General features: G+C 30.8%; 2 protein-coding genes across 2 annotated transcripts in view; one reads left to right on the top strand and one right to left on the bottom strand.

Annotated features, from left to right (window-relative positions):
* Trm1 (tRNA methyltransferase 1) overlaps positions 1-1,275 on the bottom strand; it is a 29,227-nt gene extending 27,952 nt beyond the window's left edge. Inside the window, exon 1 of the mRNA XM_075374585.1 lies at positions 510-1,275. Coding sequence (XP_075230700.1) covers positions 510-1,207 — 698 coding nt within the window. The 5' untranslated portion in view covers positions 1,208-1,275. The remainder of the gene's footprint in view (positions 1-509) is intronic.
* Positions 1,276-3,849: 2,574 nt separating this feature from the next.
* Positions 3,850-22,094, top strand: part of Rpn5 (regulatory particle non-ATPase 5) — a 28,397-nt gene continuing 10,152 nt past the window's right edge. The window contains exons 1-6 of the mRNA XM_075374853.1: positions 3,850-3,990; positions 6,003-6,200; positions 6,386-6,622; positions 9,500-9,640; positions 13,839-13,975; positions 16,000-16,224. Of these exons, the coding sequence (XP_075230968.1) occupies positions 6,033-6,200; positions 6,386-6,622; positions 9,500-9,640; positions 13,839-13,975; positions 16,000-16,224 (908 nt within the window). The 5' untranslated portion in view covers positions 3,850-3,990; positions 6,003-6,032. The remainder of the gene's footprint in view (positions 3,991-6,002; positions 6,201-6,385; positions 6,623-9,499; positions 9,641-13,838; positions 13,976-15,999; positions 16,225-22,094) is intronic.

Genomic DNA, 22,094 nt, shown 5'->3' on the forward strand with positions numbered 1-22,094 from the left:
TTGTAGTTTTTTCAGACATGTTACATTATGTTACACACCATTTAAGTTGATAACTACACTATGAAATAAACTAATACACATAGCTCATTACAAAAGCAAACTTACAGAGTTTTATTAAATATAAAACATAGAATAAAGAACATTAAAAAAAAGCATAACTAACACTAACATAAAACAAACATTCACGCAAATCTTTTGTAAAAATAGGTAACTGTAATGCTTTCAAAACCAAAAACTAAATGAACATAGCACATTATCAAAACATCACACCACCAAGCATAGAAATGGATACATTAAAGCATATTAAAAAGAACTATTGTAATAGGTGAAAGTAATTAACAGTAATTAAAAAATACCATAACAAAAATATTTGGTAATTTACAACTGTTTACAAAATGAAGTTATCATTACTTCATGTAATAAGTTATGTTAACTTCATTTGTATATTTCTTAAGATAATATATGCATTCATCAATACCATTAAACTCATGCTTTACACATCCTAATACCTGATATCTCTATTGAATTCTTGTACAGGATTGTAGAAAACATTTTTAGTTTGTTTCAAAATGTAAGCCCTTCCTTCTTTGATAATATCTGATTGTGTTTTACTTAATTCTATCTCCGGATAAAAGTTCTGAACATCTTCTATTAACTGTTCTTCTTCAGTCTTACAAGTTTTAAGATCATCTTTTTTATGATCAATACACAATGTAGAAGTAGGTTTCTCAGATACATCTAAATCTCTGTTGGTTTCAGAACTTCTACTCCCATCACTTTCATCTCCCTCATCTAAAATTAATTTATACCTTTGGCTTAGAAGAGAATCATTACTGCTATTATCATCATCACCATCTAATTTTTTATCATTTTCCACTGAGTTTTCATTAACTGTTGAATTACTGTTAACATCACTCTTTTCTGTAGTAGACTTTTGGCTACCACTTTCCAAAACTCTTTCATTGCAACCTGAAATTCTAGCTGCATCACAAGTGCTGTCACTAAAGTTCTTTTCACTCAAATTCGTGTTTATCTCATCCAAATCAACGTTGTTAGTCGATTCATTGTCACTGATATCACTATCAATCGCTGTTTCACTTTCTCCCACTATCACTTCTCCACTACTTTTATTTTCTTTGTTTTGTATTTGCACATCAGTTAACTCAACATTAGCACTTTTTTCGGCATTTTCAGGGTCAAATTCCATTTTAAAAATAAAAAGTTGAGGTTACACGTGTTTATATTTCATTTTCTATTACAAAGTAATATAATCGATTAGCCTACACCCGATCGAACCTAATCCAAAAATTACTATCGATAACTACCGCTGAGAACTACACTGAAATTAGCTGTAATTTTAAACTAAAATGAATCACTCTTTTGCGAGTAGGATAAAATAAAAATGGTTTACATCGAGGAATTTAATAATCTTAAAACATATATTTCAGTTTTTTGTCTGTGAACGCGAATTCGCATACGCAAATTTTAAATGAATAATGGTAAATTTATTATGCATTCTTACCTATTCAATTAAAGCACCGATCGAGCTAACTCAGTTTTATCTGTCAGGATGTTCATAATTTATGTATATATTCATACACTATCCATTAGAATGGTTTGTCTGCCATTTCTCCCACCACCAACACCCCATTCGGTCGCCCTAAAACATAAGACCGAATGTCCGTACCACAAACGGCCACTGTTCCTCAAAACGGTTTAGCGACCAATATCCTAATTAGCTGCTAGAGCTTACCTAACTGCATGAGTGGCATAAGGGTGGTGCCCTACACCACTCGCTTGCGTGTCCCACCGCTCACTTGTCATATATTACTAAAATGGGTAGGCGCACCCCGTCTACATACTAAAATACATGACTTGTCAATAAATTAGAATTTATTGTGTCAAGGAAGTCAATTTTCTGCCACGCCTAGGTCGCTGGACGCCAGCAAGTACCTGTTCACCATATTGTAGCGCTTAGAGCTATATTTGACCGATAGCCAGCCATTTCTCGAGGGTAGCTTCCTACAACTAGCGGTAGGAGTCTTTTCGCTTAGGTAAACTGATGCCGGTTGAACAAAGCAACGGCATTAAGGAACTCTCACACAGTCCGACAGTGCGGCTCACACTACATTGACTCGCCGCTTATGAGTGGCCAATTTTCCCCCTGACCTCTAAGTTTCAGGGTGGCTTGAGTTCTGGTCCTCCCAAGAGCTGGGCAGTCGAACATCATGTGTTCGTTCGACTAGACCTCCCCGCAGACAGACAGCTCATCAGCTGCCAGGTGGAACCGAAACAAATATTCGTTTAAATTCGCGTGGTTAGAGAACACTTGGGCTCCCGTTGCCCTTAAAAACGAACTAGAGACATACCATCCCCCAAGTCCTGTATAAATCTATACAAGGACCTATCCTTACTTGTGGCGTGCCATTCTTGCTGCCATACATCCATCGCAAGCTGTAAAGCCTCCTCCGCAGGAGGAATCACCGTTCCAGAAGTTCAAAAATATTATAAAGCAGTTTTTAAATTGACTACAAACCAACTTTAATCTAAGGTGAAAATAATTAAATTTATCTGAGACAGCTAGTTTTTATTCAGAATCGATCTTCTTCAAGGATTTCCGCTGGAACTGGGGAGTCTTTTTTTTTCATTGATGTTTGGAATATTTTAAAAGCCATTTATTGATGCTGTTTAGAAAAGTATGTACAATTTAAAATGTTCTTGTGCATTTGTAGTGTGCATGTTCGTATTGAAAGATTTGCTTGTGTGGGCTCTTTTAATTTTTTTTTCTTATGTTTGTCTCAGAGATAGCTTACTATTGTTAAAGAAGTTTGTTGGGTTTGCAAACTCTGAAGAAACTTCATTTAGAGGGAAAGCGATTTTAAACTAAAATAAATTTTTTAATAGTTTTTCATCTATTCATTAAAGTATGCTGGGATTAATTTAAAGAGTGGGTTTTTCTCATATATTTGAAAATTATACATCTAATTTTAAATACATTAGAAAGGTATCCACATGCTTGTATTTGAATCATATTAAAAATGCATTACTTATGACCTAACGGAAGTAATGATATAGGTTAAATTAATAGAAATGAAACGGATTTATATACAACCCAAATGGTTCAATGTGATAGATGAAGAAAGTATATCATTACATGCCAGCTTTTTGGAATAGAGTTAAATCTCTGTTAATATTACAGCATTAAATATTCATCGAAGAAACTTCAAGCTAAGAATAATAAAATACTATCTGCATTATATTAGATTAATCATCAGGCCGGCCTCCGTGGCGCGAGTGGTAGAGTCTCGGACTTTTATCCGGAGGTCCGTCCGTGGTTCGAATCCCGGTGTGGCATGGCATTTTCACATGTTACATGTCAGCCATCTCAACCTCTGAAGTTATACCTAACGGTGGTCCCGGAGGTTAAAAAAAAAAAATAATTATCAGAGAAGACGGGCGTACTATGCTGATGGAGCTGCATAATAGACAGACTGTATTCAAACGTTTCTCATGGCATTTTCAATGTAGTTTGGTTTTGTTTAAAAGGTAACGTTATATTCAAGAATAATGTTGCGAAAGAATGTCTAAACAAATCACAGTCGATTTACCTTGTTCATAATAAAATTTATATTTTTTATCGCTTTAGATTAACAGATTTAATGATTTATTATTATTTTTGAACATCTGTAAATATAAGTCATATTCCAAAGTTATGTTTGACGGTTATAAATTACAAATTTTATTACGTTATTAACTTACAAAGATAATTTTGTTAATATAAAGAAACTTCATTACTTATGAAATTTAATTTTATTAAATATTTTAAGTACATTGTAATAATATATCAATTGGGTGTATTCTTTCTCAAGAGTTGGGACTCCTGAAGTATATTTTTCCATGTTCTATTTTGTTTAGGAGTGACAAATCAGAATTTGGTCTGTATGTGAATTTCTTTATTGCATTTTAACTGCCTGTACTCAATTTTTAAAAGTAAGTAATTTTTTGGGGGCGATTATAGATTTGATAGTTATCAATAAGAGTAAATATTAACTTGGAATTCGTAGGAGACGAATACTTAACCTATATTCACAAGTTAGGTAATGTTTGAATATTGGTATTTCAGCATCACATCTCACGTTTCAAAATTATTTAGAAAAAATACCAACCATTCTTTGTTTTGCTTTAATTATTGTAATTTCTCCTGGAAATATTTTTTGTAAAATAAATCTTTCTTGGGTAATTATTTCATTTACTTTGCTTCATTTGGTGTTTATATTTTTAATTTTTTCTTTTGGTAAGTTACCATTATGTATGATTAAAATCAGACACGTAGTTACAATACTATGGTTGAAATATTTTCATTAAAATTATTTCTTGTTAGAAGTTCAGTTGTTTGTAGCCTTGGTGGCATAACTTAACTGAACAGATGGCATGGAAATTTTGGTTAATGATACTCACAGTAATCAAAATTCTGAATTTTAATTGGTTCTGCCATTCATTATGTCATGTATTTTGTTTTTTTTTTTTTTTTTTATATTATGGCAGGTTCAAATGTGTTAAGATATCTTTTGTGTATGTCTAGAAGAGAAAGGCTATAGTTTAAATAATTTTCATCCCTTGCTATCATGGACATAGCATATCAAAATTATTATTTTTAATTATTTTATGATTGTTTTCTTTGTAAATCAATATTATTAAAAAAAAATGGGGGCTGTTGAATAGTAAAGAGAATTTCTTATTATAAACATTATACTAACTTACATTAAGCCAGTTAAAGCTATTGTATTATAAAAGGGAAAACAAGATATTTTATTGTTTTCATAATATTGTATGTTTAATTGTCATTTTGCATGAAATAGCTCTTTATTTTTGTCAAATAAAGCTCACGAGGCATTTAATTGTTTAGTATGATGTGCAATTGTGGAGATTTCAACTGTTGTTTGTTCCTATAATTTCTTATGAAATTCTACATGTTGACTTTAAGCTTCTCAGTTTACTCAACTATGAATAGAGCATATTACTGGTAGTAGCAGAACATACCGTAGCAATATATAATATTTTTGTGGCTACCGAGTACTTTTTCATTATATTGTTTCACTTGCTATTTCATTATTGTACAATTTTATAATAAAATAATTTACCTTTTGTTGTTACAACAAAAGGTAAATTATTTTACCTTTTCCACGATGTGTCTCATTGGACCATTTTGCAACACCATAATCTTTCTATTGTTTTTGTGTACATGCCTGTTATAAAGTTATAATTGTGGTTCCCTATTTAAATAGTTAAATGCAATTTATTTGATTTAATTTTTTATGAAGGCATGCCACTTATCAAACCATATCCTAGATTCTAGCTGAGTATTTTCTTTGATGTGTTCACTAAAAAGGTAAAATGACCACATTGCACCTTAATGAGGAAATGCTGAAATGTTTTACAACACGTGTCCCCAAAAAACCCATTGCTGAGATTTATTGAAACAGACTTTCATCTTCTCTGCAATCGTCCCAGAACCTTCACTTTTTCTTTTCTCTCTAATCCTATGATGTTTATGCACATAACTAGTTCTAATCGATTATCAGTATGTTAATTTATTACGTATATTACATGTGAGAGTAGAATATTGTTCAATCACTACAAAGATAACAAGGGGAATTGTGGAATCTTAACTGCATGTTACAGTAGAATTCAAACATAACAAAATTGTTAAATTAATAAATAGTTATAAACGAATGTTCTAAGTTAGCAGAAATAACATTCTCCAAATTAATTGCAATTATTCATAAAATGACAAGTAATGTAGTTACAAAGTGCATTTCAAGTACCGAAATACGTTTTTCTTTTTTTTTTAAAGTGTGGATTTGAGTAAACAGCAGTTATAACATAAATTTTTGTTTTGTTCACATGATTCTATTCCTGAATTGATTATTTACCCCGAATTAAATAGTAATCAGTGCTTAAGATATGATCATTTAAAAGTTGTTTTATTTTATTTTTTTCAGCCGTTGAGTGTAATTTGATAATCAGAAAAAATGGCAGACAGTTTAGGTGGAACTGAAGGTGGACAGATTGTAAAAATGGAAGTAGATTATAGTAGCACATGTGATGAGAAAATACCTCAGTGTAAAAAACTTGCTACAGAAGGGAAAATGCATGATGCACTGGATATGCTTCTTAGCCTTGAAAAGCAAGCTCGAACTGTAAGTATTAATATTTTCTTGAAGAATTAAACTACAGTTTGTGAAAGTACAGATTTAATAAATTAAATATTGGTTTTTTTTATAGTGATATATAAATAGTAAATTATGGTTTACATTTTTTAATATATATATTCTCCAATTTAGGTACTGTAAAAAGTTTTAACTGTATTTTTTTAATGTTACAGGGGGCAGATATGGTATCAACTGGTAGAATTCTTGTTGCAATTGTTCAAATTTGTTTTGAGGCAAAAAATTGGACTGCTTTAAACGAGCACATTGTATTGTTAACGAAACGTCGTTCTCAATTAAAGCAAGCTGTAGCAAAAATGGTTCAGGAATGTTGTAGTTATGTAGATCAGTTACCTACAAAAGAATTGAAATTAAAACTTATTGATACACTGCGCACTGTCACTGAAGGGAAGGTAAAAGTTTAATATACTTAAGTTACAGACATTGTTATATTTTAGAATGCACATATGTTTTTTCTGATATAACTTAAGTAATTTAAATTTTTTAGTCATAAATTTCTTGACTACTTTGATGCACTTTTTCATTTCTTTCCATTCTCTACTGATTTCTTACATTCAAACACAATTAATTGTTTTTATTCTTATTTATTAATTGACCTTCTGCACTTTCTTCTAGAACCAAATTTACTAATTCTGAATGCCTTACTCCTCTAGTCCACAACCACCCTTTTTTTTTTGGAAAATTTTATCTGACCTCTTTAATTCACATGATTTCATATATTATAACTCACCGATTTTCTGTTCATCTTCTGCAATACCTTGTAAACGCTTGAATTCTTTATTTCCCTTTTTTTGACCAAGTTTCACTGATATGAAGTGCTACACTGCATACAAATACTTTAAAGAATTTCTTTCCATTTCCTAAATGTATTTTCTTGAAGTATATAATGTATCCAGACTGACACCATGCACTTGACTTAATAGACTGGTCATTTTTTTAATATTAATAATATTTGTTAAAGCTTTCAAATTAATAAAAAACTTACAGAGGATGGTTGAGATAATTTTGAGTGCATGTTCAGCCTTGCACATGATTCAGCTTGTTTTAAAACACTTTTGGATTGCTTCATACATGTACAATTAACTGACTATTCATTGGTTTAAACTTTGGTTGGTAAATTGCTATACCCTTTGTTAGTTTGTTTTTTTTTTAGACAAATCATTTATACTGCCTCACTTTCTTCTTACTTGGGTTTCACCCACACTTTCATTCCATTCTCATGATCAAGTATCATGTGTACATGATACTTGGGAAATATGGTCTGCTTGAAGCAAATATTAAAAAGAATGTGAGGTATTTTGATTCTAACAATCTACAAAATAATGTTAAAAACAGTCAAAGTTTTAATCGACATAAAATTTAAATAATAACCAGAAAAATTCAGATGTAAAATGATTGTCATTTTACATAAATCGTTTTTGGAGACTGGATTCTACAGAAGTTCTCTGAAGATAGCAAATGATATTTCTATCACAGTCACCGTTAAAACTGATGGATTAAATAATAATTTTTTAAGAAGAAAATCATTTTTTTAAATTTAAAAGTCAACTTTGATGGATATGATTCAGTGACAAGTAATGTTATATATAACATTTTGTTTTTATTGGCTCCAAAAATAAAAATTGTATGTTTATTTTATTTTTTCATTTTTTTTTTTAATAATTAATATATTTAAAACTTGTGAGATAATATTTTACTATCTTAACATATTTAATACATAATAATGGTGACTTAAATATTATATTTATTATTTGACCTGTTTAAAGGGTTCATACATAATAGAATCAATCATGTCTTGGTCTTAATTTTATATAATTATTTACTTTTATTGTGATGCATTTTCTACCACTACTATAAACTGGTTTACAGTATTTTGAAAACTGGTTTATTAAATTTTGCTTTCAGAATTAGAATGTCATCCATACTTCATACTTCAGTTTCCAAGATAACAGTCTCTCTGATGTTTTACATGTTGTGGAACCATTAGGATAAAAGAGCTGTAACGTAATGTCTTCTTCAGGATCTTATATAATTAATGGGGTCTTATTGGAATTTGTTTCATTATGGGTTTTCTGAAAAATTAGGCTTGAATAAAAACTTTATTTTTTATTAAATGCTTACCATTCTGATTTATTTTACAGTAAAACCTAATAAAATATTTTTTTATTGTCTACCTTGTATAGCAGCCATTTTTTCTGTAGAATAGATTTTATTTTTCTTAAGACCAACATTAATTTCTGTTAAATGATTACCACTCACTCAATTAATGTTCAAGTTGGTTAAACCTCTTCAGTTTGGTATAATTTGCTAATCATTCTAAATTATTGTTAACTGATAATATTAGTTTGTTGTTTGTAAATAGGCCAGCTTCACAACCATTGGCTGGTGAATGTTTTGCTGATACAAGGCTTTTTCTTTTACTAGTGATTTGGCCTAATCTCAAAGATTTTTAGTATTTCAGAATTCTGTAAAAGAAACTTCATGAAATGTATTTTATTCTATGCAGTACTTTTGCTTTGTAAAGTCCTGGATCATCTTATTTACATGTGAACAAATTTAAAAAAAGAATATTAAATAATCAAAATCAGTTTAATGTAGAATCAGAAAAAACAGAATGGTGGTAAACATCTAATTGTTTCAAAACAGTTTTAAATTATATTTCTGTAAAATAATACTTTGTATTATTATAATCTTATTTTTACTTGTACAAGTTCAGAAAGCTCAGTTGACGTGCAGGTTGGGGATTTATTGCTGCACCAACTGGCGATTTGGTTCTTACATCATGGTATATTATTCCCTCTACTGTACTATTAGTAATGCCACACTACTTCAGACATCTCAGATAAAACTACTATTCATCTGTGTGTTTATGCTTGCTAAACGTTTGACAACAAATACCTTGAAATAATAGTTTAGGCAAACAAAAATGTTGATCAATCTGAAGAATTAAATAAAACTTGAGACTACAAAAATTTGTTCACTTGTAACTTGTTTATACAAAACAATAATTCATGAAATAATTTTACTCTGTGTGCGTGCACACATGCACACATAATAGCCTTGATGGTTAATAAATACAGTAATTGAACTAGAAATCAGAACTGAACTAAATCTGATAATATTCATTCAGTCAGAAGAAAAATGATAGTCATAATATCAACTTTTTTTATTTCATCTGATGTGCTTCTGTAAATTCAAAAATGTGTGTAGATGGTAGAATTTTGAAAATTTAATGTAGGAAATAAGATACATATTTATATTTTTAACAGATTTATGTGGAAGTTGAACGTGCAAGATTAACACATAAATTAGCTCAAATGAAAGAAGCAGAAGGAGATATTATTGAAGCAGCTAACATTATTCAAGAACTTCAAGTTGAAACTTATGGGTCCATGGATAAAAGAGAAAAGGTATTTATATTCTTGTTTATTATATGCATTGTTTTCTTAAAATAGTGTTAAAAATTTTAATATAAGTTTATACCCAGATTGTCCAAAAGGACCAGTGTTATGTCAAAATAAAACTTTCAGATTTATATTAAAGGCAAAAATATATTATAAAATACATTTATCCAGAAAAATAATTTTCTGGTTGCTCATATAATGACTGAATTTTAATCATGCTGCTTAGATAGTCATCTAATTTATAATAAAAAATTACTGTAAGATGACGTCTTTTAGAATTTGGCTACAGACTTATATATTTATTCATTAATATCAAATTAACAAATATTGGATTATAGGTTCATCATTTATAATAACAAAATTCTCCCACTTTTGGTGTAACATGTTCCACACATTATCCTCTTTTCTGTCACATTTCATTAATGTTTTACTATATTTTCAAACTGATTCCTAATAATCAATTTATTTCATTTGATATTTCTGCTAATTCATCTTTGGTTTCTGCAGAAAATAATGTCATAAATTAATCCTGATAGGATTTTATTTCTGCTTAGATAGCTACTCCATTCTCAAATGCTTTCTTCAGTTTCTGTATTGGTTCTATGTACTAATTGAAAAAGCCATGGGGATAGACTGCTTCCTTTTTGAGTTAGAGTTAACTGTTGAAATTTACATTTTCTTAAAATTTTAAACATTCTGATCTGTTGTATATTGGCAAATGTTTTATCCCTATCTACAAATCTATAAAGTATTGAGCAAGTTAATTCAAACACAGGGAGTTTTTTTGTTTATTTTTATATTGTGGCTGCACTACTTGACTGCACCCATTGTTTTTTTGTGTAATGTGAGGTTATTGTTCTTTGATTATTTAGCAATTTTCATGTTATATATAGTATTTTGTGAAAAACCACTGGTGTTGATGTAGTGGTGAACTCATCATTGCAAATCAACTGATTTCGAAGTCAAGAGTACTAATTTCAAAGCTTAGTAAAGCACAGATATGAATACTATGGATGTGAATACTAGATCATGGGTACCGGTGTTCTGTTCTTTGGTGGTTGGGTTGAAATTAACCATACATCTCAGGAATGGTCGACTAGATACTGTAGAAGGCTACACTTCATTTACATTCATACATATCGTCATCATTCATCCTCTGAATTAATGCTTTGCTTCTGGAGGCTAAACAGAAGAAAAGAGTATTTTGTGAAAGTATTTCATTTTTTATTCCAAAATCATACCTTTTATATTTTTTGTTCTGTATGCCCTTAATACATAATAATGGGCATATCTCCAAGAAAGTGTTAGAGAATTGTTTCTCTTTCTGAGCATACCAGTATGACACAATGACAAATAGCTTCTGTATGTGATGTTGGACTAGGGACAGTAAATATTATTTTAAAATAACTCAAAGAGACTAGTTCCTCTTCATCTTAAGAGAAAGGGAAATGTGGCTGTAAAAGAAAAAACTACTCCTGTTGAAATAATTGCTACCTTGGTGAAGTACCTCAGTTAGGTATACGTATTTTAAATAATTATTCGCTGGTTCATTTACATAAATAAAAAGCCTTATTTCAATTATCATATAAATTATATTTATTATAATCTTGATATTGTAATTCACATTAACAAACATAATTGTCTGAATGATGGGAAGAGACTGGTTTATTCTAGTGCATAGCCAGATTTTATAGCATGGATGGCGTCGAGTGAGCTGCCAGGAGCTGTGTGAGCCATATGGAGCCAATTGAACACCAGGAGCAATTATTCTGTATAGAAGAATTTAGAGGAGAGTGGAAGAAGTGTTAGGAGAAGACCAATTTAATTTCAGGATAATATAGGGACAAGGGAAGCAATTTTAGCACTCAAATTAATAGTAGAAGGAAGATTAAGAAAAACAAACCAACATACTTGGCATTTAAAAAAAATTAGTGTTCAAATACAGAGATAGAAGAACAATTGCTAACATGTACAGGAACCAAACAGCAACAGTAGCAATTGAAGAACATAAGAAAGAAGCCATAATAAGAAAGGGAGTCCGACAAGGATGTTCTCTATCTCCGTTACTTTTTAATCTTTACATGGAACTAGCAGTTAATGATGTTAAAGAACAATTTAGATTCGGAGTAACAGTACAAGGTGAAAAGATAAAGATGCTATGATTTGCTGATGATATAGTAATTCTAGCCGAGAGTAAAAAGTATTTAGAAGAAACAATGAATGGCATAGATGAAGTCCTACGCAAGAACTATCGCATGAAAATAAACAAGCACAAAACAAAAGTAATGAAATTTATTAGAAATAACAAAGATGGACCAATGAATGTGAAAATAGGAGGAGAAAAGATTATGGAGGTAGAAGAATTTTGTTATTTGGGAAGTAGAATTACTAAAGATGGACGAAGCAGGAGCGATATAAAATGCCGAATAGCACTAGCGAAATGAGCCTTCAGTCAGAAATATAATTTTTTTACATGAAAATTAATTTAAATGTCAGGAAAAGATTTTTGAAATTGTATGTTTGGAGTGTCGCTTTATATGGAAGTGAAACTTGGACAATCAGAGTATCTGAGAAGAAAAGATTAGAAGCTTTTGAAATGTGGTGCTATAGGAGAATGTTAAAAATCATGTGGGTGGATAAAGTGACAAATGAAGAGGTATTGCGGCAAATAGATGAAGAAAGAAGCGTTTGGAAAAATATAGTTAAAAGAAGAGACAGACTTATAGGCCACATACTAAGGCATCCCGGAATATTTGCTTTAATATTGGAAGGACAGGTAGAAGGGAAAAGTTGTGTAGGCAGGCCACGTTTGGAATATGTAAAACAAATTGTTAGGGATGTAGGATGTAGGCAGTATACCAAAATGAAACGACTAGCACTAGATAGGGAATCTTGGAGAGCTGCATCAAACCAATCAAATGACTGAAGACAAAAAAAAACTGGACCAAAGAATACTGGAAAAATGTTATGTTTTCAACAAGTCACATTTTTATGTTCAGGGGCAAACAGTTCTATACTATAGCAAAATATCAGATAAACATATATCATTGGCTGATATCCAACAATTAGTTAAACATCCCCAGAAAAAAAGATTTTGGGGTTGTTTCACATTTGAAGGCCTTGTTCATTACTTCCAGTAGATTACATGTTGAAAAATGATGATATATCAAGATTCTGAAGAAAAGGTTGTGACACAATTTGAAACAAATTCCCAGAAGGCAACATTGTTCCAATAAGGTTTGGTGCTGTGTCATATTGCCAAAAGATTGATGGATACATTTTTTGAAGAATGAAACATTCAAGTACTCATGCGGCCAGACAACTTCCCAGACTTAACCCAATTGAAAATCTTTGGGCATTAATTAAAAAACGACTCGTAAATTGTATCATAAAAATTGACCTCATTGAAGTAATCATATCAGTATGGGTAATGATGATGATGAAAACAGTGTGTTGTACCCTTGCTGAATTGGTGCCAAATCGTGTGTTGTACCCTTGCTGAATCGGTGCCAAATCGTGTAAGTGAAATGATTAATAATAAAGGAGGACATAATAATTACTGATATTCACAAATAGTATGGTGTGATTTTTTTTCTAAATACAGTTACTTTTTATTAAATAACATTGTGATTGGATTACTTTGCATGCTACTGTAAATGGTATTATTCTTCTTAATCTAAGGACCTTCCTTACACCAGTTCATTTTCTATAACCAAACTGTTTTTCATGTAATACATCTGGATGCATTCTATTTCCTTATTAACTATCTTAGTGAGTATTTTTTATGTTTTTTTTTTTTTAAATGATAGTGTGACAGTCACATTTTTCTGTTTTTTTATTTCTTTGGAACTGTTAAACTAGAAATTATCTCCTGTAGTATAAGTTTACTACAGGAGATTTAGTTTTGGTAAATACAACTTATGGTCTGCTGTAGCAATCACTGATCATTCTGTTATATAAAGCTGTAAAAGGCAACCTGGATGTCATTCAGTTAAGGAAATATATTTATTGTAATTGATGTAAATCCTTTTATGAGCCAAAATAATCTCAAAATAAAAAATTAACATTTTGATTACTTGAGTTCACTTTAGAATGGAATTGTAAGTATTTGTGTGGTAGTAACTACAAAATATAGTTGCTCTGTGTAACAGAAAGAGGTATAAAATTTATCTAATTCTGTATTTTTTTGTCTTTTTTTTCTTAGGTTGAGTTGATTTTAGAACAGATGAGACTTTGCCTTGGTAAAAAAGATTATATTAGAACCCAAATTATATCAAAAAAGATAAATACCAAATTTTTTGAAGATGAAGGTACTCAGGACTTAAAATTAAAATATTACAGGTAACAGATTTCAGTGTTATTATAACTTATAAAAATAATTAGATTAATCTCCAGATATGTTAATGTTTGTTAACATTGCTAGGATTCAGTTACACAGAATGTTCAAGGAGGATCTGATTAAACTTTATACATATCCTTCTGATTAAAATAATGAAAAAAAATTCTTATAAACATTGCTCCAGAAATACATTTTTTGAGTTACAGCTAGTCAAAAATGTGCACTCATTTGTCTTCAAAGGTAAATGAAGATTGTACTGCAAATCAATTCAGTTTATAAACCTCAATTTGTGAATTTTTGTTACTATAGAGGGAGGAGTGCTTTTTAAATGTGATTTTGGAGAAAAACTATGAAAATTGATAGCTTGTTAGAGTAAGGAAGGGTAAATGTTTAGATGGAATAATATAGTAGAAGGTTTTGTCAGAAAAGCATTAAAGAATGAACTAAAATTCTAAAGGCTAAAATGCCTTAGGATGCTTAAAGCATCCAAAGTTAGAAAATTAAAACATGCTGGAGAAAATAACACTAAAAGTAAATGAAATTGTAGTGGGTTTAATATATATGGTTTAATAATATATGTTTTAAGGTAATTTAATGATTAATGCAGTTCAGAAAGAAGTAGAGAAGTTCATCAAACAGTAATCTGTCGAAAGAATGTTACATTTTTATCTAACTTAACTTAAAAGAGGCCCCATCACTTAATTTAGTCTGTAAATAATAGTTTATTGGCAAACACGTAGATTATAATTTACAGAAAATGTTGAAAATGATGTCCATCCAGTTCTATGTACTTGTCAACATGTTACACCATGTTCCTGACTATTGTTGTTAACTGTATCCTGTCTATTTTCTGATTGGCATTGGAATGTTTGTCTTCCAGTTCCTGCAGGATTTTCCAGTTCTTTCTCCAGAAAGAAGTCCGAACTAGTCAAAGATCAGGGGGATCTTGGTGGCCATAATCCTTTAGAAATGATTCTTCCACCAAAAAAATCCTGTAGCATCTCTGTAGAGCGAGCTGTATGAGAAGTGGGCTGTCCTATTGCAGTCAGCAGTTATGCTCATCCTCTTGCAGTTCTTACTGCAAGTACTATGTACTGTTGTTGATAATTTCTTGGTAGTCTGCAGCATTCACAGGTTTTTTCAAAAAATTAGGATCAATTATTCATCACCTTGAAACTGCACACCATGCACCTATTTTTTTTTGTGGATGTATGGGTGATTCAAAGAAAATGTGCAGGTTTTTAGTACCCCAGGTCTGTTAGTTCTGATTATTAACATACCCATCAAGGTGAAACCATGCTTCATCTGTGAAAAATTCTTGACCTAAAATGCCAATGTTGCCTCTAATGAAGTTCTTAGATCATTGACAGTAGTGAAACCTTTTAGTATAATCAGCATTAGTTAGCTCATAGAGAACCTGCATTCAATCCAGATAAAATTTCAGCATTCTCATTGCAGTACAGGCTGAACCTAGTGAAATGTTCTTTTCCCAGCTTTATCTCGTAGCTGCCGTTTTAATGTTTTGTTCAATCTGGGTTGTTGAAATTGATCTGTGGTCTAACACTGAAGCTGTTTAATGAAATTTTTTAACTAACTTTTGAATAGCAGTTTTTGCCGGTGCTTTCTTTTCATATTTTTCCCTGAACTTTCGCTGATACACAACATGAGGTTTTGTCTCTAAATAAATTTTCATGCAACCATGTTCAAAAGTCAATGCTTGATCCAGACTTTCAATACTTAAATGTACAGGTAATAAACAGTCATCCTCCCCATTCCATCTCTAGTCGTATCAACAATCTTCCACATTATTTTACCCATCTCACACCTATATGTGCATTTTATCAAAAATATGCATTCAATACAACTACTGAGTGAGTGATGGGGCCTTTTTTAAGTTTAACACCTTGTATGATATGCTATGAATGTTATTTATTATAATTTCTTTCAAATTGTAATTATTTTTAATGTCAAACCAAAATTAGTGTTAACCTTGGTGAGCTTCTATTTTGTTTGTTTGTTTTAACAGATTAATGATAGAACTTGACCAGCATGAAGGATCCTATTTAGCAACTTGTAAGCATTATCGTGCAGTACTTGATACACCAAGTATACAGGCAGATGAAAATCAAAGGCATCTTATTTTACAAAATGTTGTACTTTACTTGATATTATCACCATATGATAATGAACAGAATGATTTAACACATAGAGTTCTTCAAGATAAAACATTAAATGAAATAAATACGTACAAGTAAGACAGTATTACTTAATTATTGAGATTTTGTTTTTATTTTTACAACTGTTTATAATTTTTGTTTTTAAATTTGGCCGAGTATGGATTTATATGGTTCTATGATCAGCTGAAACCAGTTTAATATACACTGATAGATTTGATTATATACTCTTTCATAATTGTATATCTCTTTTCTTCTATTAATGTTGGTATTCTTCTGTTAATGTTTGTACCTTATACTTTCGCCAGTTTCTTGTTATCTATATAATCTCCTGCACTTGCACTCTTCACTCTATAACAAATTTTATTTCATTTTCAATTTTCTTTTTTGTACTTCCTCAAATGTTTCTCAAAAGGTAGTTCCTATAAATAATAGTTTATTGGCAAACACTTAAGATTATAATTTTCAGAAAGGGTTGAAAATGATGTCCATCCACTTCTATGCACTTGTCAACATGTTTAACCATGTTCCTGGCTACTCTTGTTAGCTGTACCCTGTCTCTTTCCTGGATGGTGTTGTTAATTTTATTTTTCTTAAAATTAACTAACAAGACCCAAATAATGAAAAAAATTTTTAATTGTCAAAAATTCTCTCTTTTTCATAAATACAGTATAATATGACTGATATACAGATAGGATACACATACCCCATTTTCCCCCTCATCTATGTTCATATTACCTTTTCCCCTTGTATAGAAAAATAAGAAAGAATTTGGTTATGCAAAGTTCAGTTATTGTTTTTTCAATATACTAAAGTTATACAATACAGTCTTCATAAAAAAAATGTGGGTGGTTTCAGTAATTCAGATCAAGGAAGTAGGGAAATTTTGAGAAGTTATGTTGGTAACCCTGATAGCATCCATCTCAAAAGTTTGTGTAACAACAGTTCCAAACACCTCATCAGTTTTTATGTTGTTACTGAGGTGTCTTTAGTTTGTTAATGTTCCCTGTTCAAGAAAAAGCAAAGTGAGTTTTGTGGCATGCTGAATTAAAGTTTTTAATTTTAGTTCAGTTTGCATTTCAATGTGAATATGGAAAAGAGCCACCACATGAAAATTATATATGACATTGGGTTCAAATAGTTTGAAGATACTGGATCTATTCTCAAGGAAATATCAACTGGTAGACTACAAATATCAGACAAAACTGTTGAACAAATTTGAAAATCTCCAATCAGAAGTCCTAAAAAAATTCATCTCTCATTGAAGCCTCGAGTTAAATATTCTGAAAACAATTCACAAAGTTTTACACAAAAGATTGAAATTACATGCATATGAAATCCAGCTACTGCAGGAATTGAAACTGATGATGGAGAAAAATGTTTCAATTGAAATTGAAATTTTCAAAAAAATTAATGAAAACGAATTATTTTTAGACGATATAATTTTTGTAGACAAAGCTATGACCCATATTAATGGGTTTATTAACAAACACAGTTCATGAATACAAGGTGAAAACCCCCATGGACTTGAAAACGTACAACGAATTCATTTCCAAGATGGCACCCTTTCGCACTTTTAATGCATTTGTCAGCCAGGCTTTGAACGGAAAGTTTGAACATTGAGGGATAGGTCGACAAGGATCTATATACCCTGACCTGCAAGTAGTCCAGACCTGACACCTTGCGATTTTTTCTTGTGGGAAAATATACAAAAACATTGTTCATTCACAAAAAAATACAAGTATGTCACTTAAAGGAAAGGATTAATGAAGGAATTAAAACCATAACAGTAGATATGTTAATTTGGGTATGGGCAAAAACTGAGTAGTAATTGGACATTTGCCTAGTGATTAATGGTGCACATATTGAAACTTATTAGTTGTGTAAAAAAAACTGTTTTAGATGACAAATTTGATAAATAAAAACATTGACTGTAAGTATTTTTATTTTCATTTAATTCATGTTCAAAACCCCACTATTCGTTTATGAAGACCCTGTGGTTTACTTGTGAATTCCAATAATTTAGTTTTGGGAAAGTAAATAAAAAATTTGTTGCTGCCTGAATTTCATTGCCAGTGAAATCTCAATCTTATTGATTTAAAAAAATTCAGTTCATGTATGAATGATCAACAAGTGGTAGATTGCACCAAAATTTAAAAAAAAGGTTTGATCTTAAAATCATCATCAGCAAGAGAAATAATTAAAAGTTCTTACTTTTCTGGTAGCCCCATATTAATTAAATTAATAACAAAGTTATCACTAATAACTTTTTACTTTCTCAGTGAGTATAGCTAGAATAGCTACATTAAAGTGAAAAGTATGGTGATCATACTAAAAGTGGGGTATCAGATATTTTACAAATTGTTATGTTTTAGGGTCCAATTAGTTCATCTAAACCAAAAAAACATGTTTATGATGTGTGTCGCACTATTTTGGTCTTATATCTCAGGACTGACCAAACCGATTTTCTTCATAAATTTATTTCTATTCATGGGACATTGATCATATTAATTTTTTTTTCCAAATTCATTGAGGGATTAGGTAAGGAATATCGTGAAAAAAAATAAGGCAAATAAAACGGATTTGTTACCTACAATGCATACATAAATAATATAATTTTTTTTCAAAAAATAAACTTTCCCTTCTCAAAATTAAAATAAATGTTTTATGTTCTTTTGCTCTATCTCCCTTTGGTTTAAATATTTCTCAAACATTTTTTGAAAGTTTATACTTCTTACAGCTATCAAGAAATGTCTACAATTTTTTAAACCTTTTTAAAAAACCTGTTTTAATTCTTTTTTAGACCTTGACCTAAAATGCAGAAAAGTTTTTTGAAAAATTTTCATTTTCTTATACTGAAGAGTGTTACAGAAACTTAATATTATATAATGTTAAATATAATATTATATAAAAATAATTATTATTATGATCATCCAGAAAGTAAGAATCATTTGCATATTGTATTTTCACAGCTTCACTCACACAGTGGGTCAGGGCCAGCTGCTCTCACTTGTTCTGCTAGCGTTTTTTTTTAATTAATTACAAAATTTCATAGCTGTATGTGACATGGAGTGATTTTGCATGTGTTTATAATAAATAAAAAAATTGAAAATCCTGCTGACTGTGAAGTATGATCAGTCATACATTTTCTCAATATGCAAGATGTTCGTTCGTCCTATGGAAATTCATTGTCAAATTACTGCTGTATATGGTAACAGGAAATGATATCGTTTATTTATTTGCAGGGAGAACATCTGTTCATGATGAGCCATGATCAGGATGTCCTACTCTCATTACGAACAGCTGAAAAATTAGTTTGACAGACTAGTAAAAGAGAACCCGGGATTTCATGTTAAACAGCTTAGGGGTAAATTTCCTGTATGTTCATGATCTCTGTCACATGAAATTGTGACTGTTTACTTAAATTATTGTAAAGTTTGTGCCCAACAGGTCTCAAGAATGATGACAAATAGTCACAAAAAATATGCACGTGTGCTGCTCTGTCATTCCTTGAGCAGTACCTTAGAGATGGTGATGAAATGCTGATCACAAAGTGACTGGTAATGAAGTATGGGTTTCACGCTAACATTAGAGAGTAAACGTCAGTCACATTAGTGGCATCATTCTCGATTGTCTTCAAAGGCAAAATAATTCAAACTAACACTTTCAAAACGCAAAGTGATGGTTACAGTTTTTTGGAATCACCACACAGTTTTAATGTGTGAATTTATACCTTACGGAGAGACAAGTAATGCTGACTCTTATTCAGAAATTTTGATGAAACTTTGTCATGCAATTCAAAATTGCCAATGGTGTAGTATTTTGATTTGTGGAGTGTGTTTGCTTCATGACAATGTGTGGTTTTGGATTGGATATTTTTGATCATCGACCATACAGTTCAGATCTTGCTCCAAGCAATTTCCACCTGTTTACAAAATTGAATTAGTTTCTTGGTGGATATTGCTATGAAAGTGCTGATGATGTCAAGACAGTTATTCATGAATGGCTTAATAGACTGTTGGCAGACTTCTTTGATAATGGTATACAAAACTTAATGTCATGATTTGAAAATACTTGAATATACAAGGTGATTATGTGGAACTATATCTTAAAGAATATAGAGTTTGATGCACATACAAGGGTAAAATGAAACAGTGCCAAAAAATATTTTAATTTAATTAGAAAACAACTGGATAAGAAAACAAAATTTTTCTTTGTACATTTTGATTTATTTCTCAACATAATCACCATTATGATCTAAACACTTAGACCAGCATTCCACAAGAGTGCGGATGCTAGTTTGGTCCTTGATTTATCCAACTTCTTAAAATAACCATCTACAGTGGCAATATCTTCATTATTGGTCAAAAAGTTCTTCTCTCCAAGCTATGTTTTAGGTTAGGAAACAAGTGATAGTCACGGGGAGGAATATAGAGGGTGTTTGAGTAATTCGAACCGTAATTTGTTGATTTTTGCCATTGCAGTGACTGAAATGTGAGCTGGAGCATAGTCTTGATGAAGCACTTTCTTTGCAAATGTGGTCATTTTTCCTTAATTTCATTGCTTAGGTACTGCAGCAGGGTCGCATAATATTTGCCTTATTGTTTCACCATTTTTAAGATAATCTATGAAATTATTCCACATGCATCTCAAAAAACAATTTTTACACAAAAAGTGATTTTTGCTTTTTCAAGCAAGTTGATTTTTTTTAACCCACGTTTTATTGTGATGAACCCAAGCCTCATCAACCATCACAAATCAATGTAAAATTCCTCTGGATTGTGCCAAAATGGTTTTTTGGCACTGTTTTTGGATGGGCATGAGCAAATGGTACCCATATAGCACACAGCCTGTTCATGCCTAAATTTTCATGCAAAATATTGGGCATATGTTCTGTTGACATGTCTGCAGACTCTACTAACTTGTTCACTGTCACTTGTCGATCTGCCAAAATTATTTTATGCATTTTTCTTTCATTTCTGGCATAGTCACTTTAGAAAGGCATCCATTGTGTGTTTTATTTTAATTAAGGTTGAACGTGCAGTGGATGCGTGTTCGACCTATTTTAAATTCTGTGACCCAGCATTTAGCTGTTGTAATTGATAGAGAAGAGTCTCCCAATGTCATATCAAACTCTTGCTTTAATTTTTGCACTTTAAACCTTCAGAAAAAAGTATTTAAACACTGCACAAAGTTCCAGATTTTTCCATTTTCTAAAAAATACCCTAATTCTCCACTTTGATGGACTGTAAATACTCTGCTAAGTGATGCAGCCACTTGAAGCTCTTATAAACTAATGAAGAGTTGAATCATGTGATGCCGTTGAAAAGTTAACCTTACTAACACTATCTCTGCTTGAAGCCCGAAACTTTTCACTCCATCCTCGTATTAAAGTTAAATTAAATACAATAATTTGTTGTAAAACAAAAATGGTTTTACTTTGTGGACGACTCTCTTAATATAATATATTTATAATTATTAATTATAAAAACAATTACATATAATGGTGCAATAATAAAAGCTGTGCAAGATATATTATGACTTGACCGGCATAGCCAGTAAAGCCATACGATACTTTGCCAGATGGTTTTATATTGTTTTGAAATTTATGTCGTAAATCTATTATTTTGAAATATAAAAATTTTAGTTATATATAGCCAAACATATTGAGCATAAAGATTTTAAATACACATTAGGAATTGATTGGATTTAAATACAATAATTTTATCCTATATCTGTTTTATGTTAAAAGATGATTAACATTTGTGACCGAACATAGTAGAAGTACAAAGGTTACTATTTGCTGTTGATAAATGCCAACATCATTATTGTGGTTATATTCCAACATCGTTATTGTCAGTGTAGTGCTGAAGAATACTTTGAGCATTCATTAGATATCCTGGAATCGTGCAACATCTTGCAAAGGCCTACAAATTTTTGATTAAGA

This window comes from Lycorma delicatula, chromosome 9 (genome assembly GCF_047948215.1).
Source record: "Lycorma delicatula isolate Av1 chromosome 9, ASM4794821v1, whole genome shotgun sequence".
In the NCBI taxonomy this organism is placed as follows: domain Eukaryota; kingdom Metazoa; phylum Arthropoda; class Insecta; order Hemiptera; family Fulgoridae; genus Lycorma; species Lycorma delicatula.